The sequence below is a fragment of the Prionailurus viverrinus genome, chromosome C2 (genome assembly GCF_022837055.1).
Source record: "Prionailurus viverrinus isolate Anna chromosome C2, UM_Priviv_1.0, whole genome shotgun sequence".
In the NCBI taxonomy this organism is placed as follows: domain Eukaryota; kingdom Metazoa; phylum Chordata; class Mammalia; order Carnivora; family Felidae; genus Prionailurus; species Prionailurus viverrinus.
Window position 1 is genome coordinate 92,392,314 of NC_062569.1, and position 24,751 is coordinate 92,417,064.

Below are 24,751 nucleotides of genomic sequence, written 5' to 3' on the forward strand. Positions count from 1 at the left end.
AAGTACTTTTATGCCTTTCATTGTTGGCCTGAGAGTGCTGCTTTGGAGACTGGATCTTGAAGAATTGCTTGGGTAGCACCTCTGAATTTGCCTAGAAAAATTCCATGTGTTTTTAGGTGATGATGCTAATCCAATCGTTTAGCTGGTGAATTAATGTCTTAGTTTTCTTGTTTTTTCTTCCAGATGTTTTCTGTAAAGTGGAAATGCCCTCTCAGTACTGCTTGGCCTTGTTAGAACTAAATGGAATTGGATTTAGTACTGCAGAATGTGAAAGTCAGAAACACATAATGCAAGCCAAGCTGGATGCGATTGAGACTCAGGCCTATCAACTAGCCGGGCACAGTTTTTCCTTCACCAGTTCAGATGATATTGCTGAGGTTGTATCATGGGAGTGCAGAATTTTAGAGTTTAAAATGATGTGTTTGTTTGTGTATGTGTGTGTATTTCCTAAATGTGTTTGCCTAAATGACAAAGATCAATTTTAAAAATTTTAGTTATTAGAGAACTTTGGAAATAGAGTATTCTAGTGTCTAATTTATAAATTATATCTGTATTTATGAGTTTGGAAGGTAGTAAAGAAACCTAGAATGTATGCTCCATGAGATTTACCTAGAACAGAGGAGGTACTCGGTAAATATTTATTGAACAAAAGATCTATAGTGATGTTACATAACAGTGTAGTTGTTTCTCCATGAAGTTAGACATTTCATGAAGTCTCACTCCTTCCTTCCCCCCAATTTTTTTTTTGGAGAACAAAATTAGATATTTTTCTCAGTTGTTAACGAAAAAGGGTATTTTGTGACTATTTGCTTTTTTTAAACCTACATAAGATTTTTATAAACTTACATACGTTTTGACACAGTTTATCCTTTTTTTTTATTTTCAAAGTTTGACATTCTATTCTTTTGTCTCCCCACACTCCGCAAAGGGTGGTTGGGTTGTTGTAGAGGGGTTACAAGTACAGGGTGGGTGCTTATACTCGATAGCATTGAGGTTCAGGTGTCTTACAGATGCAATTCAGTAATACAGCATATTGTAAAGATCACAGGCTTTCAAGCCAGTCTTCTTGAATTTGAATCCTGTCTCCTCCACTTAGTAATTAACTCTGAACCTTGGGCCAATACATTAACTCTTTATATCTCAATTTCTACATTGGTAAAATGGGTTATGATAGAAATACCTCACAGAGTTGTTGTGAGGAGTAAATGATGAATGTAAAACACTTAGAATAGTGCTCATCTCATAGTAAACATTCAATAAATGTTATATATACTCATATAAATGCCCCCTTTTTTTTTTTTTTTTTAATTTTTTTTTTCGACATTTATTTATTTTTGGGACAGAGAGAGACAGAGCATGAACAGGGGAGGGGCAGAGAGAGAGGGAGACACAGAATCGGAAACAGGCTCCAGGCTCTGAGCCATCATCAGCCCAGAGCCCGACGCGGGGCTCGAACTCCCGGACCGCGAGATCGTGACCTGGCTGAAGTCGGACGCTTAACCGACTGCGCCACCCAGGCGCCCCAATAAATGCCCCCTTTTTAAGCCACAGGGTTATGTTTTTAAAATAAGAGGAATTTTGTTTCTCCTAACCACAGGGTACATTTGTATTGAACTAGTGGTGCCTTTTTTGTTTATTTTTTTAATTTTTTTCTTTTGAGTTTTTTTTTTAATGTTTATTTATTTTTGAGAGAGAGAGACAAAGACAAAGCGTGAGCAGGGGAAGGGCAGAGAGAGAGGGAGACACAGAATCTGAGCTGTCAGCACAGAGCCTGACACAGGGCTCAAACTCATGAGCTATGAGATCATGACATGAGCCAAAGTTGGCTGCCCAATGGACTGAGCCACCCAGGCACCCCTCTTTTGAGTTCTTTAGCTTACAACTCCCAAACTGACTGCACATAAAATTACATAGAAGACTTATCAAAAACATAGGATCTCTGGATTTCAGCATAAGTAGGCTTGGGGCAAAGACAGGAATCTGTGCCCTTGTGATTCAGATGGGTACTAAGGCCATAGGCCTAGACTAAACTCTAGGCCAGAATAAAAGACCTTTGATGTTAATGGCTTGTTCTTAGGTCTTCATGTTAAAATGGAAATTATATTTAAGGTAATCTGACAGTTTCACACATTGACTGTTTAATCCTTAGTGATCTGAAGTTGAATCTTTGACCTGGGAAGGATATTACTAATCATCTAGAGCTGCACTGTCCAAACAGGAGCCACTAGCCACTTGTGGCTATTTATATTTAATTTAATTAAAATTAAATAAAATATATTAATTCAGTTCCTTACTTGTGCTAGACATGTTTCAAATGTTCTATAGCCACATGTGGCAAGTGACTACCATAATGGGGAATGCAAATATAGAACATTTTCATTATTGCAAAAAAGTTCTTTTGGATGGCACTGGTGTAGAGTGGGGATCAGCAAACTACATCTTGTGGGCTAGATCTGGTCTGCCACCTGCTTTTGTAAATAAAATTTTATTGGAGCACAGACACACCTTTTGTTCATTTACTTATTGTCTTTGGCTGCTTTTGGTCTATAATGGCACAATTGAAAAGTTGTGACAGACAGTAAAAACTGCAAAGCTGAAAATATCTGTTATCTGGCCCATTTTTGGAAATGGTTGTTGATTCCTAGTCTAGAGGGAAGCATGGGTTAAAGGAAAGAAAAAGGACTTTGGAGTCAGAGGACTATGGGTTCTAATTCTTAATTTTTCTGCTTTTTGGCCATGTAATGTTAAGCAAGTTTCTCCAACTGTAAACTTTTCAAATGTGTCACAGAATTGTTACATATATTACATGTGATGACACGTGTTAAAGCACCTAACATAATGGCCGACACAAAGTAAGTCCTCAATAAATATTAGTGCCTCATGCTCTCATCTAGTTCAACTACCTCATTTCACAGATCTATTCATTGAGACGTGGAGAGGTAATTTATGAAGTTTCCGCACTCAATTCTGAGGGTTTCACCAAAAACAGAAATGCAAGATAAAGAACCTTTAAAAACGTAACTTGAGATCTTTGAATTGTTTTAATTATGGTAGGTCTTTCCTCCTGGAATTGTTGATTTATTGCCACTTTAAATTAAAAAAAAAAAAATCCCTGCCCTGTATAGGCCTAGTTTCTTCAGTGGGTGCTTATGAGCCACTCTAGCTATCATTATTGCTACGTTGGGTTAGCCACCTTCTCCTGACTTTTGTGCCCAAGGATTCTGAGTCTAGCCTTATGGTGGTGGAAGTAGATGACTTTTTGGATCCCTTTCTACCTTAGTGTTCTCTGATTTTTGTGATCATATAATAGTCACAGAGCCTCCCATATTGACCCTCTATGAGGCCTAAATGGTTGAGTAGCCACGTTGGTTACCACATCAAGGGGTATTTAGGAGAGTTCACAGTTGTCAGAGCAATTGCTAGTCTCAATGTCAATAGCTTATTTATCACTTGTTCAGCACAGAGTATACATTCCCGTGTTCTTGACTTTAAAAGCCTGGCATTGGTATTAATCTGATAGTGCCTAAATTAGGGTATAGACATACTTGACGTACAGATTTTTATTGCCATTATTTATTAAATGTGATATGATAATTTAAGATGTTATAAGAAAATCTCCGAAGCCATACTGAATTATATAGATTTTCTTAAATAACTTTAAAAAATGTTTGTGAATGTCAATGCTTGTGATTTAATTCTTGACTAAAGAAGCATTAATTTCTTGCAGGTTTTATTTTTGGAATTAAAATTGCCACCAAATGGAGAGAGAAAACATCAAGGCAGCAAGAAGACTTTGGGTTCTACTAGAAGAATGAATGACAATGGACGCAAGCTAAGGCTGGGAAAACAGCTCAGCACCAGTAAGGTGCTCTATGGGGCAGTCACAGGGCAGAAATTGAATTACTTTTAGCACTTTAGTGTCTTGAAAGAATGCTGACGAAAGCAAGATCCAGCATAGCCCAATATTTGAACTTATCCAGATAAAAACAAATTGGTTTGTGGTTCAACTGCCTGCAAAAACTGGAGACATTCCATCATGGAAAATCTGGACCATAATCTGATTTAGCAGTTGTGTCCTTCCTATCATTCAAACAGTATAATGGTTTATAAACTTAGATCTGTAGACATTATTTAGTCATTGACATCCACTACTCTTGGACTTCTAGTGTAACATAATTTATATAGTTATAGGTATATGAACAAAGGTGTGGAAGAATTAAAAAAGAAAAAAGTCCAGCCATTACAAATAAAACAGTTTAGGGGCAATTTTAGGACAAAATAGTAAGTTTTCCATGAACTTCTTTTAAGAATCTAATCTACTAAGTTCTTTTTTTTTTTTTTAAGTTTACTTATTTATTTTGAGAGAGAGAGAGTGAATGTGAGAGGGGCAGAGAGAGGGGGAAAGAGAATTGATCCAAAGCAGTCTCCACGCTGTCAGCGCAGAACCCACTGCAGGGCTGGAACTCATGAACCGTGAGATCATGACGTGAGCCAAAACCAAGAGTTGGATAACCAACTGAGCCACCCAGAGACCCCTCTACTCTACTAATTTCAAAGTAAAAGTACAAATCACAATCCATGGAAACTTTATGTTTAAGAGAGAAGAGAAAAGGCTTAATTTTACAGTTTTGCTGAACAAATTTTCAATGGAATAATAAGGGGTAGGAAATACAGCCACAACAGCCAAGGAGAAAGAAGTCCCCAGTTGCCATTCTGTAGAATTTTGACCCTAATATCATTAACTATGACTAACCTGCCCTAGGGAAGTTTCCACTGTTTCATTCTGTAACAAAACTTTTTGTTTTATCTCACTGGCCCTCTAACCTTCCAAGTTCCTATTTCTTAGCAGTTTACCAAAATTCTGTAGCATGGAAAATTCACAGTTTTGAAGATAAATGTCTTCTAACTTTCTTGACATGGAAACCATGAAAGTATTAGGGCAAAAGGAAAACAAAATAAAACAAAACATAAGAAACTTCCAATCACATGAAGAATAGAGAAGGAAAATACAGAGAAAGGGTTCTTGGGGTGGGGCGAGGGAAGGCAGCTCTAGTACTTTGCTAAGTTGACATCTCATTGATTTTATTTTTAAGGTAGATCTAAATTGATATTACTCAGCATTGACATATTTGCATTTTATAATCTATAGTTGTTATAGTTTTATCACAGTGATTGTCAAAAAAACCCAAACAGTTAATTTTGAGTTGTAGATACAGGAGTTAACAAAATTAATTTTGAGATTTAAGAAAGTCTAGTTTGCTATGGAATTTGGACAAGAATCTGATCTTACCTTTTTATATTTCTTTGGCAGGATGTTTTAAATAAATTAAAGGCATTGCATCCTTTACCAGGCTTGATATTAGAGTGGAGAAGAATCACTAATGCTATTACCAAAGTGGTCTTTCCTCTGCAGCGGGAAAAGCGTCTAAATCCTTTTCTTGGAATGGAAAGAATCTATCCTGTATCACAATCACACACTGCTACAGGTAATGAGAAATCTTAATTGTAGATAATAGCCAATTTTGAAAGAAAAACTTTTCATATATAATATTTGCTTATGATGACCAAGGAATTCAAGTGTTGATTATTAGATACTGTGAAGTTTCATAAACATTTATGAAACACATACTACACCAAAGCATGGATGGATACTAGCTACAGAGATGAGATTTAGTAAGATATAGTTACTACTTTCAAGTACTGTCTGAGACTGTGCTTTGGATTAATATTTATTTGAGCCAGTGATTTTATCTAATTTCAGTCCTAGCCCTCTCCTGAACCTCTTAAGATTCTCTCCAAGTTGAATCTAAATAGTGCTGTGGAACATCTGTATAATAAATGAGTGTCTTATTTTACTGAATCAGAAAAGAGCTGTGGAGTACTTTGAGTGTCTTGTATGACTCTTGGGATAGGTAAGGAAAAAAGCATTCTTAGGCTAAGCCGTACAAAACTAAATATTTGCCAAATGCAAAGTGCATTGGAAGAAAGGGCAGGATTAATTCTTTCATTGGGGAGATAGTTTAGATTGGTGGTATAGAATTGGACTTTAATATCTAATTTTTACATGGTTTGAATTCTGGTGCTGTGAATCTTTAGACAAGGTAGCTTGGTGCCCACGTGTCCTCATGTGTAAAACACAGTGTTAATAGTCTACTTCACCAGGTCATTCTGAGGATTAAGTAGGTTAATACATTTAAAGTGTTTAGTTCATGGCACTTTGTGCATGGCTAGTTATCAGTTGTTGCTGTTATTACAGATGGAGGCACCATGAAGAACTGCTCTTCTCTTTGCTTGCTTATTCTCTGTTCTAAATAAATTCTTTTCCCTTCTCCCCTATTTAGCTAACATCTGCCTTCATCCTAGACATTTCTTGCCCTATTGGTATTTAAATTTCATTTTGAAACATATGCTATGACATATCAACATATCAAAATCAATGTAGAGTTTTAAAGGTGTTGCATTTATTCATTGCATATAAACAGAAAGTAATCAATTCCTTTTGTTTTTCAGTCGGTTTGTATGGGTATTGTATGGAAACCAATTTGACAATAAATTATATTTAATTAATAAAAATAAATAAATAAATAAATAAATAAATAAATAAAGACTATTTTAGAAATACAAGCTTACCTAAGCATAGCAAAGCCATTTAATTATTAGAATTCATCTCCATGAAGCCACATTCATGTTTTGTAATTTATTTTTGCCATCTTGTTTGTCTGCCAGTGTTAACCTCATTAATTCAAATAATAGACCTGAATAGTAAGTGCCATTATAGAAAAGAAGACAGTGTGCTGAGGCAGCAAGAGACTTAGATTCCTTCTTCTGGTTTTGGCTGGTTTTGTAACATTGAACAGGCCATTTAATGATAATAAGTACATTAATATCTACCATTAATTGAACACTAATTTTTGCTAAAAGGTAAATAACAAGGACATTTATCAGGGATTTATTCAGTAAAAGAATAACTGAGGTACTTAAAATGCCTGACTCATCAAAAGAAGATGAAATTATATATAGTAGCTAGTAGACAGCCAGTTACAAAGAAGAGTACATTTTAAAACAGAAGATTTTGTATCACTATATATGTGTTATAAAAACTACAATAACACAATCAGTTACCCAGACTTTTTTTGAACTATGCTTATGTGTTTTAGAAAAATTCAATCAATAAGTAAACAAGTGTAAAATATTTTTGGGGAAATAAAGGCTATAAACATTAAAACAAATTGCTTTCTCTTTCTTAGAAAATTCAGTAACCACCTGATTCTAGTCTCCAACCTTATCAATGCTACTGTTGATTCTCTTAATGATTAAGGATGGTGATGAAGAAAAGCAGCCAGCTGATGTCTAGAAAGTGATTTTCCCGCCACCGCTTCTCACTTCTGCATTTTCCACATTAGCTAACTCCATGGGCCCCAGTTGTCCCTCTTCAGAATTCAGTTGCTCTTCTGCTTCAGATTCTGTTTTGTGCATTCCTGGGTTTTGAAGGCTTTGACAGTCATTTCTCCTAGGATCCATTTGATTAGTCCATTTGATTACTCATTAATACCACCGCTAACATTGTATAGTGCTGACACCTGGTATTCACTTTAGCATAGGAATAGTTCTACTGAAGTTATGGCTTATCATAGGATTGTTTTCTAGAGAGCTAGGTTAATGTAACATATTCTATTGTTGACTCATATATTCACTTACATTGGGATTGGTCTTGTACTTATTTTATCATTGTCAGACACATGAACATAATGAAAAATATTTAAATACAAATTTATTTTAGCGTAGCAATAATAGAACATGCATTTTAAAGATAATTCAGAAATGCCATTACTGTGAAATAAATGTCAGATCCCTCCCACTCCTCTCAATTTTATGTCTTCATTCTGCTTGATTTTAGGACGAATAACCTTTACAGAACCAAATATTCAGAATGTGCCAAGAGATTTTGAGATCGAAATGCCAACACTAGTAGGGGAAAGCCCACCTTCTCAAGCCCTAGGCAAAGGCCTACTTCCCACATACAGGTAGACGTTATTTCTCTGTATTTGTGTTAATATACTTTTGTGAGTATGAATGGTTCAAAAACAGCCGTTTGGACAAAATAATGAAATTAGTTATTTTATTGGACAAAATAATGAAATGATGAATTTTTTGTTCTGGGCATACATATTTCTTTTTTTTTTTTTAAGTTTATTTATTTTGAGGGAGAGAGAGTGTGCTTGTGCACAGGGAGGGACAGAGAAAGAGGAAGAGAGAGAATCTCAAGCAGGCTCCATGTTGCATGGAGCCCCAAGTCCGTTGAGGAGCCAGAGACAGAGCCCTTAGTGGGGGCTCAAACTCACAACCCCTGAAATTATGACTTAAGCTGAAATCAAGAGTCGGTGGCTTAATTGACTAAGCCACCCAGGCACCCTTGGGCATATATATTTCTATTCTAGGTGCTATCCGTTTAACATCCTGAGTCTGTCTATAAAGATGCTAGTTGATGGTGAAAGGCTGAAAACATAGGCCACTAATTAAATCAATCGGCATGAGTGCTTTATTAACTCAGTCGCTAAAGGGAAGAGTTTTTTAATTGTGTCAGGAACATCCCCTCCTGCCCTCGCCATATACACCTGATGGAAAGAAACAGCATAGATAATTACATATGGTCAAAAGGATTTGTTGATTTGAGCTAAATATCAGTAATTGTTTCAGAAGCAGTTTGTGGCAGAAGCAGTTACAGAAATGTCTTACTTCCTGTTTAATTGAATATTTGCTAAAAAAGAAAATCTAGTAGCTTTGTTAAGCTTTAAAGTGAGTTTCAAATGATAAGATTTTTAAGTTTCTTAGATAGAACTATTGACTTTACTGAAAAATGAGACCTTTTTCATATATTTGAGACTGCTTCATGTCCAGCTGCTGATGTTGTTTTCATGACAGAGGAAAAAAGAAGACAAGTTGCAGCCTGAACTCTGGACACCAGGCACAGATGGAGGAGAGAGCCTCAGACAGAGGAATGCCCTTTTCAGTCAGCATGCGACATGCCTTTGTACCTTTCCCAGGTAAGGTGGCTGATGGTTTTCTGAACTTCTTATTGCTGTGGGAATGGTTTTCAAAGCACTGATAAAGCCTGGGTTATGAATAAGACTCAGAAGGATTCATTGGTCGCTCCCCCTTTCCTCTCTTCAATGTAGCCTGTTTTTCCCCTTTGTGTTGCAAGGTTGTCAGTCATCATTGTCTTCATGATCTGCTCTGTGGGAAACTTCTATGGTGTAAGCTTATCGGCAGCAGTCTGCTGAAACCATGTTTTCCAAGGTCATTGTAGACCTTTTGGCAAAGTCCAGCAGATACCATTAGTCCTTGTCCTCTTTGACTTCTGTACAGCTTTTGTACTGTTCATTAACCCTTACTTTCCTCAATTTCTGTCCTCCCTTGATCTCGAAGGGCACTTTTTTTTTTTTTTTTTTTTTTTTTTTGTCTTTCTGACTTGCTTTGCTATTCTGTTTCTCCTCTTCTCCACACCACTGCTTTCTAGTGCAGGGGCTAGTCCCCAAGGCTGTCCTCCCAGGGCCTGACTTCTCCTCAGTACTCTAGCCATATACTTTTCATAAAAGGTTTAACTCTGGCTATAAACTCTAGTCATAAAACATTTGAAAGTCACGATCTAACTCCTAAACATCCCTACTATTTGTATACATATTTGCTCTTTTATCTTTTGCCAGCTGTTAGGTCTGAGTGAGTGCATTCTGAATTTATTTTAATTCTGCCAGAAACTTAATGTTCTAATGGTGAATTCAGGTCTATGATAACAACCTGCTTGGTAATTTTAGTTTTGCTTTAAGTATGAACTATCAGCATTATATCATTGTAACCATTTTTAAGTATTTAGCTGTGTGACATTAAGTACATTTGCCTTGTTGTATAGCCATTACCACCATCCATCTCCAGAACTTTTTCATCTTCCACAACTGAAACTCTACATCTATTAAAAAATAACTCTTCCCACCCACTCCCCAGCCCCTGGCAGCCACCATTCTACTTTCTGTCTCTGTGAATGTGACTACTCTAGCTATCTCATCTATGTGAAATTATACAGTATTAGTCTTTTGGTGTCTGGTTATTTCACTTAGCATAATGTCTTTAAGATTCATCCATGTTGTAGTATATGTCAGAATTTCCTTTCTTTTTAAGGCTGAATAATATTTGATTGTATGTATATACTTCATTTTGTTTATTTGCTCATCAATTTATTCTTAGCTAAACAATAAAATTATGTTAACATGACCTTATTTTATACTGCTTTTGTTTACATTTTTTAAGTTTATTGAAATTAAAGATATGTCGATTAAATCTGAAAATTTCTGTCACATATATTTAGTGTTTAGTCCATTTACATCTAAAGTAATTATTGGTGTGGCACCTGAGTGGCTCAGTCAGTTGAGCGTCTGTCTTGATTTGGGCCCAGGTCATGATCTCAGGGACATGAGATCGAGCCCTATATCTAAGCTAAGCATTGAGCTGGTGTAAGCTTCTCTCGTTCCTACTCCCTCTTCCCCTTCCCTGCTTGTGCTCACTCACTCTAACTCTCAAAAAAAAAAAAAATTGGCATATGGTTGGTTTAAGTCTACTCTCTTGTTATTTGTGTTTCATTTATCTGTTTTTTATTCTTTTTTAAAGATTTAAGTGACTACTTTTTATTCTTTTTATTTTCTCTACTGTCTTATTAACTATCCTATATATTCTAGAGTTCACAATATGCATCCCATCACAAACTATCTTCAAATAACCTTATACTACTTCATCTGTAATATAAGGAATTTTTCCATTTCCCCTCTTTTATAATAGGTTTTATTTCTATGACATATAAATTCTACCATCTAGCTGTTATTCTTGCTTGAAACAGTCTATAATCTTTCAAAGAAATCAAATAAAAAAGCGTCTCTCCTATCTGTCCATTTTTACCATTTCTTGCACTTTTCATTTCTTGGAGTAATTCAAGGAATCTTAAAGTACTTCCTCCAGAATACTTCCTTTAAGGTTTCTTGTAGTGCAGATCTACTGACAACGACTTATCTCAGCATTCCCATGTCTCTAGGTGTCTTTATTTTATCCTCACTTTTGAAAGATAATTTATTTTATTTATTTTTTTAATTTTATTTGAGAGAGAGAGAGAAAGTGAGTCAGGGATAGGGGCAGAGGAAGAGAGAGAGATAATCTTAAGCAGACTCCACACTCATCACAGAGCCTGATGCAGGGTTCAATCCCACGACTCTGGGAACATGACCTGAACCAAAATCAAGAGTCCAATGCTCAGCCAACTGAGCCACCCAGGCGCCCGAATGATAATTTTTTTCAACATAGATTTATTGGTTTACAGTCCTTCTCTTTCATCACTTTATATATTTCCACTAGCTTCTGGTTGCATTATTTCTGATGAGAAGTACTCCACCATTTTTCTTGCTCTTTTTCTAAGCATAATATAACTTTTCCTTGGATGCTTTTTCAATTTTATTTGTTATTCAATTTTAGCAATTTGATTTGGGCGCAAGTCTCTGGGTAGTTTTTCATGCTTTGCTTGTAAGACTTTTGAATTTGCTGAATTTCCTCAGTTGGCATCATTTTGCTTTTTTTAATCTATGTGCTTATATTTTTCAGTAAATTTGGAACATTTTCAACCATTATTTCTTGTAATATTTTTTGTTCATATCTCTCTCTCCTTCCTTTCTATTACACAAATATACATATGTAATACCACTTGGTATTGCCCCACAATTCCCTGAAGCTTTCTTCTTTTTTATTTCCCTTTCCTTTTTTTTTTCCTCCCAATCCTGTGCTACAATGCATATTTTCTATTGACTGTTTTAATGTTCATGGATCTTCTCTTCTACAGTGTCTAATTGCTGTCACATCCTTCTGGTGGATTTTACATTTCAGATATTTTTAGCTTTGGAATTTTTATTTGATTTCTTTGTCTAGTTTTTATTACCTTATTGCATTTCATTATTTGTTACATCATTATGTTCATGTTTCTTTAAATTCCTGAACATTATCTATGGTAGCTATTTAAAATTCCATCATCTCGGGGCGCCTGGGTGGCGCAGTCGGTTGGGCGTCCGACTTCAGCCAGGTCACGATCTGGCGGTCCGTGAGTTCGAGCCCCGCGTCGGGCTCTGGGCTGATGGCTCGGAGCCTGGAGCCTGTTTCCAATTCTGTGTCTCCCTCTCTCTCTGCCCCTCCCCCGTTCATGCTCTGTCTCTCTCTGTCCCAAAAATAAAAAAAAAAAAAATAAATAAAAATAAAAAAATAAATAAAAATAAAAAAATAAAAAAATAAAAAAAATAAATAAATAAATAAAAAAATAAATAAATAAAATTCCATCATCTCTGTAATTTCTGGATCATTTTGCTATTGATTAAAGACTCTCCTGGTCAGTTACATTTTCCTGGATCTTCATATGTCTGGTATTTTTTTTTTATTATTATATATTGGACATTACAGTTGCTACATTATTGACTCTTGGGATTTTGTGGTCTTCATTAATAAAATTTTCTCTGGCAGACACTTAATTTACTTTCACAGTCAGCTTGATCATTTTGAGATTTTTTTTAAGCTTTGTTAGCAAATGTTTAGAGTGGCCTTTACCCCAGGGCTAGATTAGTCCTGATTGTAAGGTGTTGCCTTGCTAGGGTCTGTACTTGGTGCTCAAGGGGTTAACAAGGTCTGTCCACTCAGTCTGGTCACAGCTTGAACATCTCTCAACATTCAAGAGGATGTTGTTCAAGTAGTTGTTCAGCTGACAGCTATGTGATGGTGGTTGTTTCTTCAGTAATAGTTATTCCTTTAGTATTGGTTCTTTGCCTGGTTTCCTGAACTATCTCCCTTCTTTAGTAGTTGGTTAAAAGTCCCAAGGGATTACTGTGCATATTTGTGGTGCTCCTCTTATGTACAACTCCTTTCTCCAAATTTCCACAAATTCTAGCTCCCTCAGTAGGCACAAACTCTAGTCTCTGCTTCCTCATCTCAGAGAGATCATAGTGCTTCGTTTCATCTTTCTTTCCCTGCAATGCATTCTGGTAAGTTCCTCTTTTCAGAACCCTAAGACACTTGCATGACTCACCTCATCTTTTCCCTCCTCCCTACTTCTTAAGGATTGTAGTCCTGTACTATGTCCAACATCTGAAAACACTTATTTCATATATTTTGTGAGTTTATCTTATTTATGGCAGGAAGGCCATAAAAGTTATGGTCATTTGTTTTAAATTATTACTTATATACTTTTGAATTGTTTATTTATTTACCATAGTTCAGAAATAAAAATGTATAAAATCAAAATATATTGAGAAGTTTTATTTCCTTCCCTGTCCTAGTTGTCCTATTGTCTGCAGCTCTTCTAGATAACCTCATTCATATATGTTTCTTACATGTCCTCATTGTATTTTTATGAAGATATAAGCAAATGTGAATATATAATTCCTTCCCCTATTCTTACACAAAAACAAGGATTCCATATACACTGTTGTATGCCTTTCTTCACTTAATGTTTTATACTGAAGAATTGTGATGATCAGTAAATAATTTTGAACATAAATCAGTTTAATCTCTGTGCAGGTAATCTGTGTAGCAGAAAACTGTGGGTTTGTTTGCTGAATCAAAGAGTAAATCTGTTTAATTGGTAGGTATTGTTGAATTGCAATCTAATGGGGGAGAATAACCATTTAGTTCCCAGTAACAATATCTGAGTGTTCCTTTCTTAGCCTTGCCACAGAACGTACTGTCCGACTTCTGGATTTTTGCAATTTAGGTAGAGAAAAATTATTCCTTGCTATAGTTTTAAATTGCATTTCTTTTATTGTGAATGAAGACAAGCATTCTTTAGTATGTTAAAGGTTCTTTTGATTATTTCTGTGAACTGCTTGTTTATATTTTGTCTTGTTCTTGATTTGTAGCATGTCTTTTTTATAATATGACAATGAATCTTTTGTGATATCAGTTGTAAATATTTTTCCTCCTTTTTTTTTACCATGATTTTTTAAAAAAGTTTATTTATTTTTGAGAGAGAGAGCATAAACAGGGCAGGGATAGAGAGAGAGGGGACAGAAGATCTGAAACCTGATGAGGGGCTCAAACTCATGAACCATGGTATCATGACCTGAGCCAAAGCCAGACGCTTAACTGACTGAGCCACCCAGGTGCCACTTTACCACTATTTTTTAAATTTTGTTTTTGCCATGTGTGTCTAATCCAGTTATTTCTATTCCATAGGTAAACTTTCTGAATCCTCTAAGTCATAGAGGATTGTTTCCATTGAATGTTTCTCTCCAGCCCACTTAAAATGTGCACATATTACAAATCAGTTTCTTCATTCATTCTTTCATTCATTCAACAACCATTTAAAGGATTTTCTAGAGAATGAAAAGGAAAAATAAGTATCCCATTTCTAATGGCTCTGTGCTACGTGGGAGAGGCATGGAAGAACCATTTTAGATTGTGTATCAGGTGCTGTGGAAACACTGAAGAAAGCACTACTATAGTGGTTAAGTGGCAGAGGTCAGGGGTGGCTTTACACATAATACATATACTTGAAAGCCAAACAGAAAAATTATGATCTAAGTCACAGAACTGAATTGCATCATGTTAAAAGCAAGATTTTAACCTTTGGACACATATCTTATGGTTCTAGGTTAGAACTAAATTTCTGTCTTCCGGTTCAATTCTATAAAACCTGGATTTATCTTTGTACCAGCTTTTCTAAAATAATTTCTGTTTCAGGTGGCTTAATATTAGCTGCGGATTACTCTCAACTTGAACTGAGGATCTTGGCTCATTTATCTCATGATCGGCGTCTCATTCAAGTGTTAAACACTGGAACTGATGTTTTCAGGAGTATTGCCGCTGAGTGGAAGATGATTGAGCCAGAGTCTGTTGGGGATGATCTGAGGCAACAAGCAAAGCAGGTGATTTTAGTGAGCATGTTGAACATAAATGGGAATTTTAATGATTAAAAAAATTTAAAAATTGCCTTGATCATTTGCAGTGGAGGAATGATTTCTCCATCTTTGGATCTTTCAAATCACATTCACCTGAGCCTGTCTCATGGTATTCATTATACTTTCCTCAATAGAGTCAGTAAAAAGAATCAGGTAGATTTAGTCTGAGGCAACTTAGTGTGAGGAAAGCCATCTGCATTAGTGGTAGATATTGTGGTGGCGGTGGTAGTTGTTATTTATGTATATTTGTGTTGGGGGGGGTTTCTTTTAGAGAGAGAGGAATCGTGAGTGGGAGAGCAGGGTAGGGGCAGGGAGAGAAAGAGAATCTTTTATTTTTTTAATGTTTATTTCTTTTTTTTTTTTTTTTTTTTTTTTTTTTTTCAACGTTTATTTATTTTTGGGACAGAGAGAGACAGAGCATGAACGGGGGAGGGGCAGAGAGAGAGGGAGACACAGAATCGGAAACAGGCTCCAGGCTCTGAGCCATCAGCCCAGAGCCCGACGCGGGGCTCGAACTCACGGACCGCGAGATCGTGACCTGGCTGAAGTCGGACGCTTAACCGACTGCGCCACCCAGGCGCCCCTGTTTATTTCTTTTTGAGAGCAGAGAGAGAGAGAGAGACACAGAGCATGAGCAGAGGAGGGGCAGAGAGAGAGGGAGACACAGAATCCAAAGCAGGCTCCAGGCTCTGTTAGCACAGAGCCTGATGCGGGGCTCAAACTCATGAACTGTAAGATCACGACCTGAGCCGAAGTCAGACGCTCAACCAAGTGAGCCACCCAGGTGCCCCTGAGAAAGAGAAGCTTAAGCAGACTCCACACTTAGCCCAGAGTGTGATGTGGGCTCACTCCCACGACCTTGGGATCGTGACTAGAGCCAAAATCAAGAGATGCTTAACCAACTGAACCACCTAGGTGTCCCTGTGTGTGTGTTTTAAAAATTTCTTTCTAGTCTGTAAGCATTCATATTTTCATCTTTATTTTCACAGGTGCTTTCTAAATGTTTACTGAAAAATAAAAATTGACTGAGCTGTAGATTATAATTAATAACTGATAGCTTTTTGAGGCCTTTGGTTAGCTAATCCACATGTGAAATTTTACACTGCCCTTGGACTTTTCAAGTGGGTCCATATTAGTTCCTGGCCTGGATTAACATTGATACTTTTTTTTTTTTTTTTTTACCTCATGGCCTGTGGGAAATCTGATGCCATTTTTGAGAGAATAGGATTGCTGGCTGAGGCAAACGAACATTACTCCCACCTTTAAGATCCTATGTGTTAGTTTTACATTTATACTTCTAGTTACTCGCAACTATAATTCTTGACTCACTCATTAGGCATGAAACACTTCCTCTCAACGTTGCCTATTTAGCACCAGCACTTGTTTCTTCCACTTTAAAAATTTTTTTTAACGTTTATTATTTGTTTTTGAGAGAGAGAGAGTGCAAGCAGGGGAGGGACAGAGAGAGAGAAACACACAGAATCTGAAGCAGGCTCCAGGCTGAGCTGTCAGCACAGAGGCTGATGCGGGGCTCAAATTCACGAACTGTGAGATCATGACCTGAGCTGAAGTCGGATGCTTAACTGACTAAGCTACCCAGGTGCCCCTCTTCCACTGTTTAGAAAGCCAGCTTTGCCCTTTCTATTTAAGAATCTCTTCTGGGGTTCTGCATTCAGCAAGAATCAAACCCTAAGTAAAATAGGTAATGTTCCAGTATTTAATATTAATAATAAACCCATAAAATAGGTATTATTATTCCCATTTTATATAGGAGTAAACAAAGGCACCAAAAGTTAGTAATTTACTTAAAGTCATACAGCTGTCAGTGGTGGAGCCAAGATAAGTTCAGAATGCCAGAACTTAGACATTCTGTCTCCATATAAACACTCATGCACTGATGATATCTGCCTCTATTTAATAAGTTCTTACAAGACTTAATGGTGTTTATGCTATGTCAATTTTTCTTCCTAAGTCACCATGCACTGAACTCCTTGGCTCTGGCTGAGATCTCAGAAAGTGCTGTGTACTTTCTGAGTTAAAAAAAAAAAAAAAAAAAAAAAGGTAGGAGTCACAATAAAATAAAATGTAAAAACACCAAAAAGGGAAAGAAAAAAGAATGTAAAAAAAACCTCTCTCAATGTATTTAAAAAGATAGGGGGATGCCTGAGTGACTCAGTCAGTTAAGTGTCCAACTCTTTGATTTCAGCTCAGGTCATGATCTTATAGTTTGTGAGTTTGAGCCCTGCATCAGGGCTCTGCACTGACAGCGCAAGCCTGCTTGGGATTCTCTTGCTCTACCTCTCTCTCTGCCCCTCCCCTGTTCTCTGTCTTTCTCTCTCTCTCTCTTTCAATAAATAAATAAACATTACAGGGCACCTAGGTGGCTCAGTCAGTTAAGCGTCTGACTTCGGCTCAGGTCATGATCTCATGGTTCACGAGTTCAAGCCCTGCATTGGGCTCTGTGCTGATAGCTCAGAGCCTGTAGCCCACTTTGGATTCTGTGTCTCCCTCTCTCTCTGCCTCTTGCCTGCTTGCTCTCTCTTTCTCTCAAAAATAAATAAACATTAAAAAAATGGAAAAAACAAAAACTTCTAGCCATCCTATCACATTAAAAGTATTTTGGAATTCTGATAATCATTTTTTGCAAGTTATCTTCTAAATTATATTTAATGACATTTATATGAGCTTGCTTTATATCAGGAATTTTCCTAAACACTTATAAATAATAACTCCATAATCTTCACAATTCATGATACAGGTATTACTATCTTCATTTTATGGATGAAGAAATCAAGTTACAAGACTTTAGGTAGCTTGTGTAAATGCTGGAATTGGGATTTGAACCCAGGCAATATTCATTATTAAATTGCAGTGTCCTTACTGCCTATTTAGACCATCTCCTTCCATTACTCCCAAAATTTCCTCAGGAATTCATTTAACCCAAAAGAATTCTGCCATTGTGGGATTTCAGGTGGTGGTGAAGCGGAAAGCATATTTATTTCCAGTGAAGTCTTCCCTATTTTCCAACCATGAAGCCACCACTTCCTACTCTATTAGTCCTATGCAAGGGCCAGGAGATGAATGTTTGTAATGCTTCTCTTTCTTGACTCCTGGACACTTCTTTAAGCAGAAGTTAATATGGTATTATGGGAGCAGAAAGCCGCTCTGAAGACTACTGGTTAAATAACAGGAATAAATCTTCCCTTTTATTTTTTTTTTTAAATTTTTTTTTCAACGTTTATTTATTTTTTTGGGGACAGAGAGAGACAGAGCATGAACGGGGGAGGGGCAGAGAGAGAGGGAGACACAGAATCAGAAACAGGCTCCAGGCTCTGAGCCATCAGCCCAGAGCCTGACGCGGGGCTCGAACTCACAGACCGCGAGATCGTGACCTGGCTGAAGTCGGATGCTTAACCGACTGCGCCACCCAGGCGCCCCAAATCTTCCCTTTTAAATCACTAGTATTATTTTCTTAAAACACACACATATTCATATTTATTCATATTTCCCCCTTCCTCCCTACCTGAAAGTATTCCTAAAAGGCAGAAAAGAGAAAAGATGTTCACTGGATGTCAGGTTCTATGAATTTAACCTACCAAAAACAGATCTAATCATTTTTGACTCACTATGAAATAAAAAGTGGACCAAATTTCAAGCCTCATGAACCTTTTATATTTGCATGTTATGTAGTGATCACCTTTAATTTACTCAGTGTAATGACTTCTTTTCAGATTTGCTATGGAATCATTTATGGAATGGGAGCTAAATCTTTGGGAGAGCAGATGGGCATTAAAGAAAATGATGCTGCCTGCTACATTGATTCATTCAAATCCAGATATACAGGTAGATAAACCTGGAGTGCCAATTATCTTCTAGATGCTATCCTTCAACTATCTTGCCATATTAATTGAAAAAAATTAGTGTTAGAAAATTTTCTGTTAACATTTCTATTACTCAAAAGTTTTTGTTAGGTATTGTTAATTAAATAACATTAACCTTATCATTACTAAGATGGGCTTTTTTTTTTTAATAAAAGTAGGATCAGAAATGGAATAACAAAATCCAGTTGATGTATATGCTACTATGTCATTGTGAATATCTCATAAAGCCTTGGAATTGTCCTGTGCTGTAGGTTTAGATAGCTTTAATTCAAAACAGTAAACCATTGATTAAATGTACCAGACACTATGAAAGAACAATTGGTGTTATAGAGCAGTTTGAGTATTACCATTTTAAATTATCTTTTCTTTTGGCATTTATTGAAGTACAATTTACATACAGTAAAATTCGTTCCTTTTAGATGTGTATTTGTATGAATTCTGACAAATGCACAGAGTTATATAATCTGCATCACAACCAAGATATGGAACCATTACCCTTTCACCCCAGAAAGCTATTTCATAGTCCTTTATAGTCAACCTTGTCCTCAATCCCCAAAAAGAATTTATTCACATATGACATGATCTTGTACATAGAAAATCATATGAATTCTACAAAAACAACTACTGGAACAAATAACTAAATTTAGAAAGGTCCCATCATACAAGGTCAATTTGTAAAATTCAGTTGTATCTTTGTTTATGAGCAATAATTAGTGAATGAAGTAAAAATAAAACCATTTCAATCACATCAAAATACATGAAATAGTTGGAATAAATCTAACAGTATGTGCAAGACTTTATTGAAAACTCTGAAACAATCCTGAGAGAATTTAAGAATACTTAGATAAATGTGAGGGTTACCATGTTAATTTATTAGAAGGTACAATATTGTTGTGATGACAGTTCTCCATAAATTGTTCTATGGATTCAATTTAGTTCCAATCAAAATTTCATTAGACTTTTGTGTAGAATTTGACAAGCTTATTCTAAATTTATCTGGAAATTCAAAGGGCCTGGAATAATGAGAAAAATCTTGGGAGGAAAAGTATAATGTTGAATACTAACACCCCCTGAGTTCAAAATTTATTATAAAACTACAATAATCAATATAGGCATAAGTGTAGACATGGCAAACAATGGGTCACAATAAAGTGTTCAGAAATAGACCTACATATATCTGTGGTGGTTTGATTTTCAATTAGGTTGCCATGGTAATTCAATGTAGGAAAGATGATCTTGTCAACAATTGGTTCTAGAACAACTGAATACTAGTATGGAAAAAAAGTAACTTCAACTTTCATCCCATACTTTATTCAAAAATTAGCTTGATATGGAGCATAGACTTAAAAGTAAAATCTAAAACTACAAATCTTCAGAAGGAAAAAACGGGGAAAATTCTTTGTGACATTGAGGTAGGCAAAGATTTCTTAGGTGATAATTACACTGAATTAACCATAAAAGATAAACATTGATAGATGATACCATTAAGAAAATTTAAGGCATGGTGCCTCGGGGCTTAGTTGGTTAAGCGTCCGACTTTGGCTCAGGTCATGATCTTGTAGTTCATGGGTTCGAGCCCCATGTTGGGCTCTGTGCTGACAGCTCAGAACCTGGAGCTACTTCAGATTCTGTCTCTCTCTCTGCCCCTCCCCAGCTCACACTCTGTCTCTCTCTCTCAAAAATAAATAAACATTAAAAAATTTTTTTTAAATAATAAAAGAAAATGTAAGGCAAACCACAGAAGAGAAAATATTTGCAGTTCCTATTATCCAACAAAGAACTTGCATCCAGAATATGTAAAAATTCTTACAACCAATAGTGAGAAAGCAAACAATCCAATAAAATAAAGGTCAAAAGATTTGAAAAGACTTTTCACAAAAGAAAATATATGAATGACAACATCAAATATTATTGTTATTAGTCATCAGGGAAAAGCAAATGAAAACCACAAAGAGACACCATTACAAAAACACTACAATGGCTAAAATTAAAAACACTGTATCCCTTTTACATTGCTGGTAGGATTGTCAAATGGTACAACCACTATGGAAAACAGTATGGCTCTTTCATAGTTAAACATACAGATAATTATGTGATCTGGCAATTCTACTATTGGGTATTTGCCCAAGAAAAATGAAAACAGCAAGAGAAAGACTGCTATGTGAATGTTATAGCAGTTTTATTCCTAACAACCAAATTGTCTATGAACAGGATCATGGATAAACAAATTTTGGTATATCTCTGCAATGGAATACTATTTAGCAAAAGAAGGCAAATTCAAATGAGAACATACAGTACAATTCAATTTTTATGAATTTTTAAGAATATGAAAAACCAAGATATGGTATCATTAAGCAGATCAATGAGTTTTTTGGCTGATAATGGGGATCTAACTATAAAGGTGATATAAATGTTTCATATCTTGTAGTGTGCATTCATTTGTTAAAATACATCCAACTGTTCACCTAAAGTGCGTTCCTTCTGGGCACATGCACTCCAGTGTTTATAGCAGTGCTAGCGACAATAGCCAGTGTGGAAAGAGCCCAACTGTCCACTGACTGATGAATGGATAACGAAGATGTAGTGTGTGTATACACACACACACACACACACACACACACACACACACACACACTGGAATATTACTCGGTGATCAAAAAGAATTTGCAACAATGTGGATGGAACTAGAGTGTATTATGCTAAGTAAAATTAGTCAAAGAAAGACAAATATCATGACTTCACTCATATGTGGAATTTAAGATACAAAACAGATGAACATATCTGGAAGAGAAGCATATTTGGAAGAGAAGCAAAAATAATATAAAAACAGGGAGAGGAACAAAACATAAGAGACTCTTAAATACAGAGAACAAACTGAGGGTTGTTGGAGGGGTTTTGGATTGCGGGGGTGTGCTAAATGGACAAGGGCATTAAGGAGGACACTTGTTGGGATGAGCACTGGGTGTTATATGTAGGTGATGAATCGCTGGATTCTACTCCTGAAATCATTGTTGCACTATATGCTGACTAACTTGGATGTAAATTAAAATAAAATAAAATGAAATAAAATTAATATACAAATTTAAAAAATTAAGTGGGTTCCTTCTACTGTATATAACTATACCTCAAAACTGATTTTTTTTAATTTTTATTTACATTTCAGTTGGCTAACACATAGTGTTAGATTAATTTTAGGTATACAGTACAGTGATTCAACACTTCCATACATCACCCTGTGCTCATCATGGCAAGTGCACTCCTTAATCCCTATCACCTATTTAACCCATCCCTACATTCACCTACCCTCTGGTAACCATCAGTTTGTTCTCTATAGCTAAGTGTCTGCTTCTTGACTTGACTCTCTCTTTTTTTTCCCCTTTGCTTGTTTGGTTTTTTTTTAAAGTAGTTCTTTCCATCTCTGAATATTTGAGAGCCTCTCAGTTAAGAGAATTTGTACAGGTGCAGTGTCTTCAGTCTTATCCTTTTTTTTGCTCTTCACTCAACAATACCATAGTAATTCTTTTTTTTTTTTTTAATTTTTTTTTCAACGTTTTTATTTATTTTTGGGACAGAGAGAGACTGAGCATGAATGGGGGAGGAGCAGAGAGAGAAGGAGACACAGAATCGGAAACAGGCTCCAGGCTCTGAGCCATCAGCCCAGAGCCTGACGCGGGGCTCGAACTCACGGACCGCGAGATCGTGACCTGGCTGAAGTCGGACGCTTAACCGACTGCGCCACCCAGGCGCCCCAATACCATAGTAATTCTTAAAGAGGAAAAGGGGAGAGCCTTACTGCTTTCTGAAATTCTTACGCTGGTGGTCGAATATCACCAACAGCTTCACTTGGCAGGATTTTATCCCTTCCTTTCACCCACAGTCCCCTCAAATGTCTCTCTTGTACCAGCCACACAGCAGAAATCTTCAGATGAGGGGTTTTAGTTAGGAGACATTAATGTTAATTATTTAGGATAAGCAGAGCTGTGAGAAAGCAGAGATCGCATGTATGAATAAAGATATATCAGCACAGTCTGTATACCTGATTGTGTTTTAAATAGCACGGAGAAAGGATGTTGAGGAGAGAAGACCTCTCTAGTTCAGAAATATGAATGAACAGTTGGCCTACCTGGAGCAACAAATTCAATCTGGAGATCTGTAAGATGTAATAATGAGCCTATATAGCAGAGGATGAATCCTGGTATAGGGAATATGAATGTGTTTGAAAAGTACACCGTACATATTTTTTTAAATTGTAAGAAGTGAGTCGTATATATTCCTAATGAAGTTTTTATTATTCTTGTATTAATTTCATTTAGGTCCTATTTTGATTGTAGCTTAGATGCTAACAAGGAGCTATTAGAATGTTTTAAGCCTGGAAGTGATAAGACCAAACAGTAAAAGAGGATTGATTAACACAACCAGAAAGAGCAGAAGAAGCTGATGAAAAGTAGCATGGAATAGTCTTAAGATCCTAGGTTTTAGTACCTGCTCTGTTCTGGAGTTTGGTTTCATATTTTTTGTTGGTGATAGAGTTAGATTATGTCATTTCTTTTTTTTTTTTTTATTTTTTTAATTTTTTTTTTTAATTTTTTTTTTCGTTTATTTATTTTTGGGACAGAGAGAGACAGAGTATGAACGGGGGAGGGGCAGAGAGAGAGGGAGACACAGAATCGGAAACAGGCTCCAGGCTCTGAGCCATCAGCCCAGAGCCTGACGCGGGGCTCGAACTCACGGACTGCGAGATCGTGACCTGGCTGAAGTTGGACGCTTAACCGACTGCGCCACCCAGGCGCCCCTTCTTTTTTTTTTTTTAATGTTTATTTATTTTGAGACAGTGAGCAAGCGTGGGGGAAGGGCAAAGAGAGAGGGAGAGAGGGAGAATACCAAGCAGGCTTGTGCTGTCAGCGCAGAGCCCAATGTAGGGCTCAAATTCACGAATGGTGAGCTCATGACCTGAGCTGAAATCAAGAGTCAAATGCTTAACCAACTGAGCCACCCAGGTGCCCTGATTATGTTAGTTCTTTTTTTTTTTTTTTTAATTCAATTTTTTTATGTTTTTAAAATTTACATCCAAATTAGCATATAGTGCAACAATGATTTCAGGAGTAGATTCCTTAGTGCCCCTTACCATTTAGCCCATCCCTCCCTCCCACAACTCCTCTAGTAACCCTCAGTTTGTTCTCCATAGTTAAGAGTCTCTTCTGTTTTGTCCCCCTCCCTGTTTTTTTTTGTTTCCCTTCCCTTATGTTCATCTGTTTTGTCTCTTAAAGTCCTCATATGAGTGGAGTCATATGATTTTTGTCTTTCTCTGACTAATTTCACTTAGCATAATACCCTGCAGTTCCATCCACATAGTTGCAAATGGCAAGATTTCATTCTTTTTGATTGCCAAGTAATACTCCATTGTATATAATACATTTTCTTTATCCATTAATCCATCGACGGACATTTGGGCTCTTTCCATACTTTGGCTATTATTGATAGTACTGCTATAAACATGGGGGTGCATGTGTCCCTGCAAAACTGCACACCTGTATCCCTTGGATAAATGCCTAGTAGTGCAATTGCTGGGTTGTAAGGTAGTTCTATTTTTAGTTTTTTGAGGAAACCTCCATACTGTTTTCCAGAGTGGCTGCACCAGCTTGCATTCCCATCAGCAGTGCAAAAGAGATCCTCTTTCTCCGCATCCTCGCCAACACCTGTTGTTGCCTGAGTTGTTAATGTTAGCCATTCTGAGATGTGTGAGGTGGTATCTCATTGTGGTTTTGATTTGTATTTCCCTGATGATGAGTGATATTGAGCATTTTTTCATGTGTCAATTGGCCATCTGGATGTCTTCTTTGGAGAAGTGTCTATTCATGTCTTTTGCCCATTTCTTCACTGGATTATTTGTTTTTTGGGTGT

General features: G+C 36.5%; 1 protein-coding gene across 7 annotated transcripts in view; it reads left to right on the forward strand.

Moving 5' to 3' along the window:
- Positions 1–24,751, forward strand: part of POLQ (DNA polymerase theta) — a 118,603-nt gene that overhangs the window by 79,071 nt on the left and 14,781 nt on the right. For 4 of the 7 annotated variants that reach the window (XM_047876046.1, XM_047876047.1, XM_047876048.1 and 1 more), the window contains 7 exons: positions 184–377; positions 3,728–3,865; positions 5,312–5,486; positions 7,898–8,024; positions 8,923–9,044; positions 14,752–14,936; positions 18,701–18,812. In XM_047876046.1, the coding sequence (XP_047732002.1) occupies positions 184–377; positions 3,728–3,865; positions 5,312–5,486; positions 7,898–8,024; positions 8,923–9,044; positions 14,752–14,936; positions 18,701–18,812 (1,053 nt within the window). Of the gene's footprint in view, positions 1–183; positions 378–3,727; positions 3,866–5,311; positions 5,487–7,897; positions 8,025–8,922; positions 9,045–14,751; positions 14,937–18,700; positions 18,813–24,751 lie in introns of those variants that run through there. The other 3 variants (XR_007155816.1, XM_047876050.1, XM_047876051.1) reach the window with 2 other exon arrangements.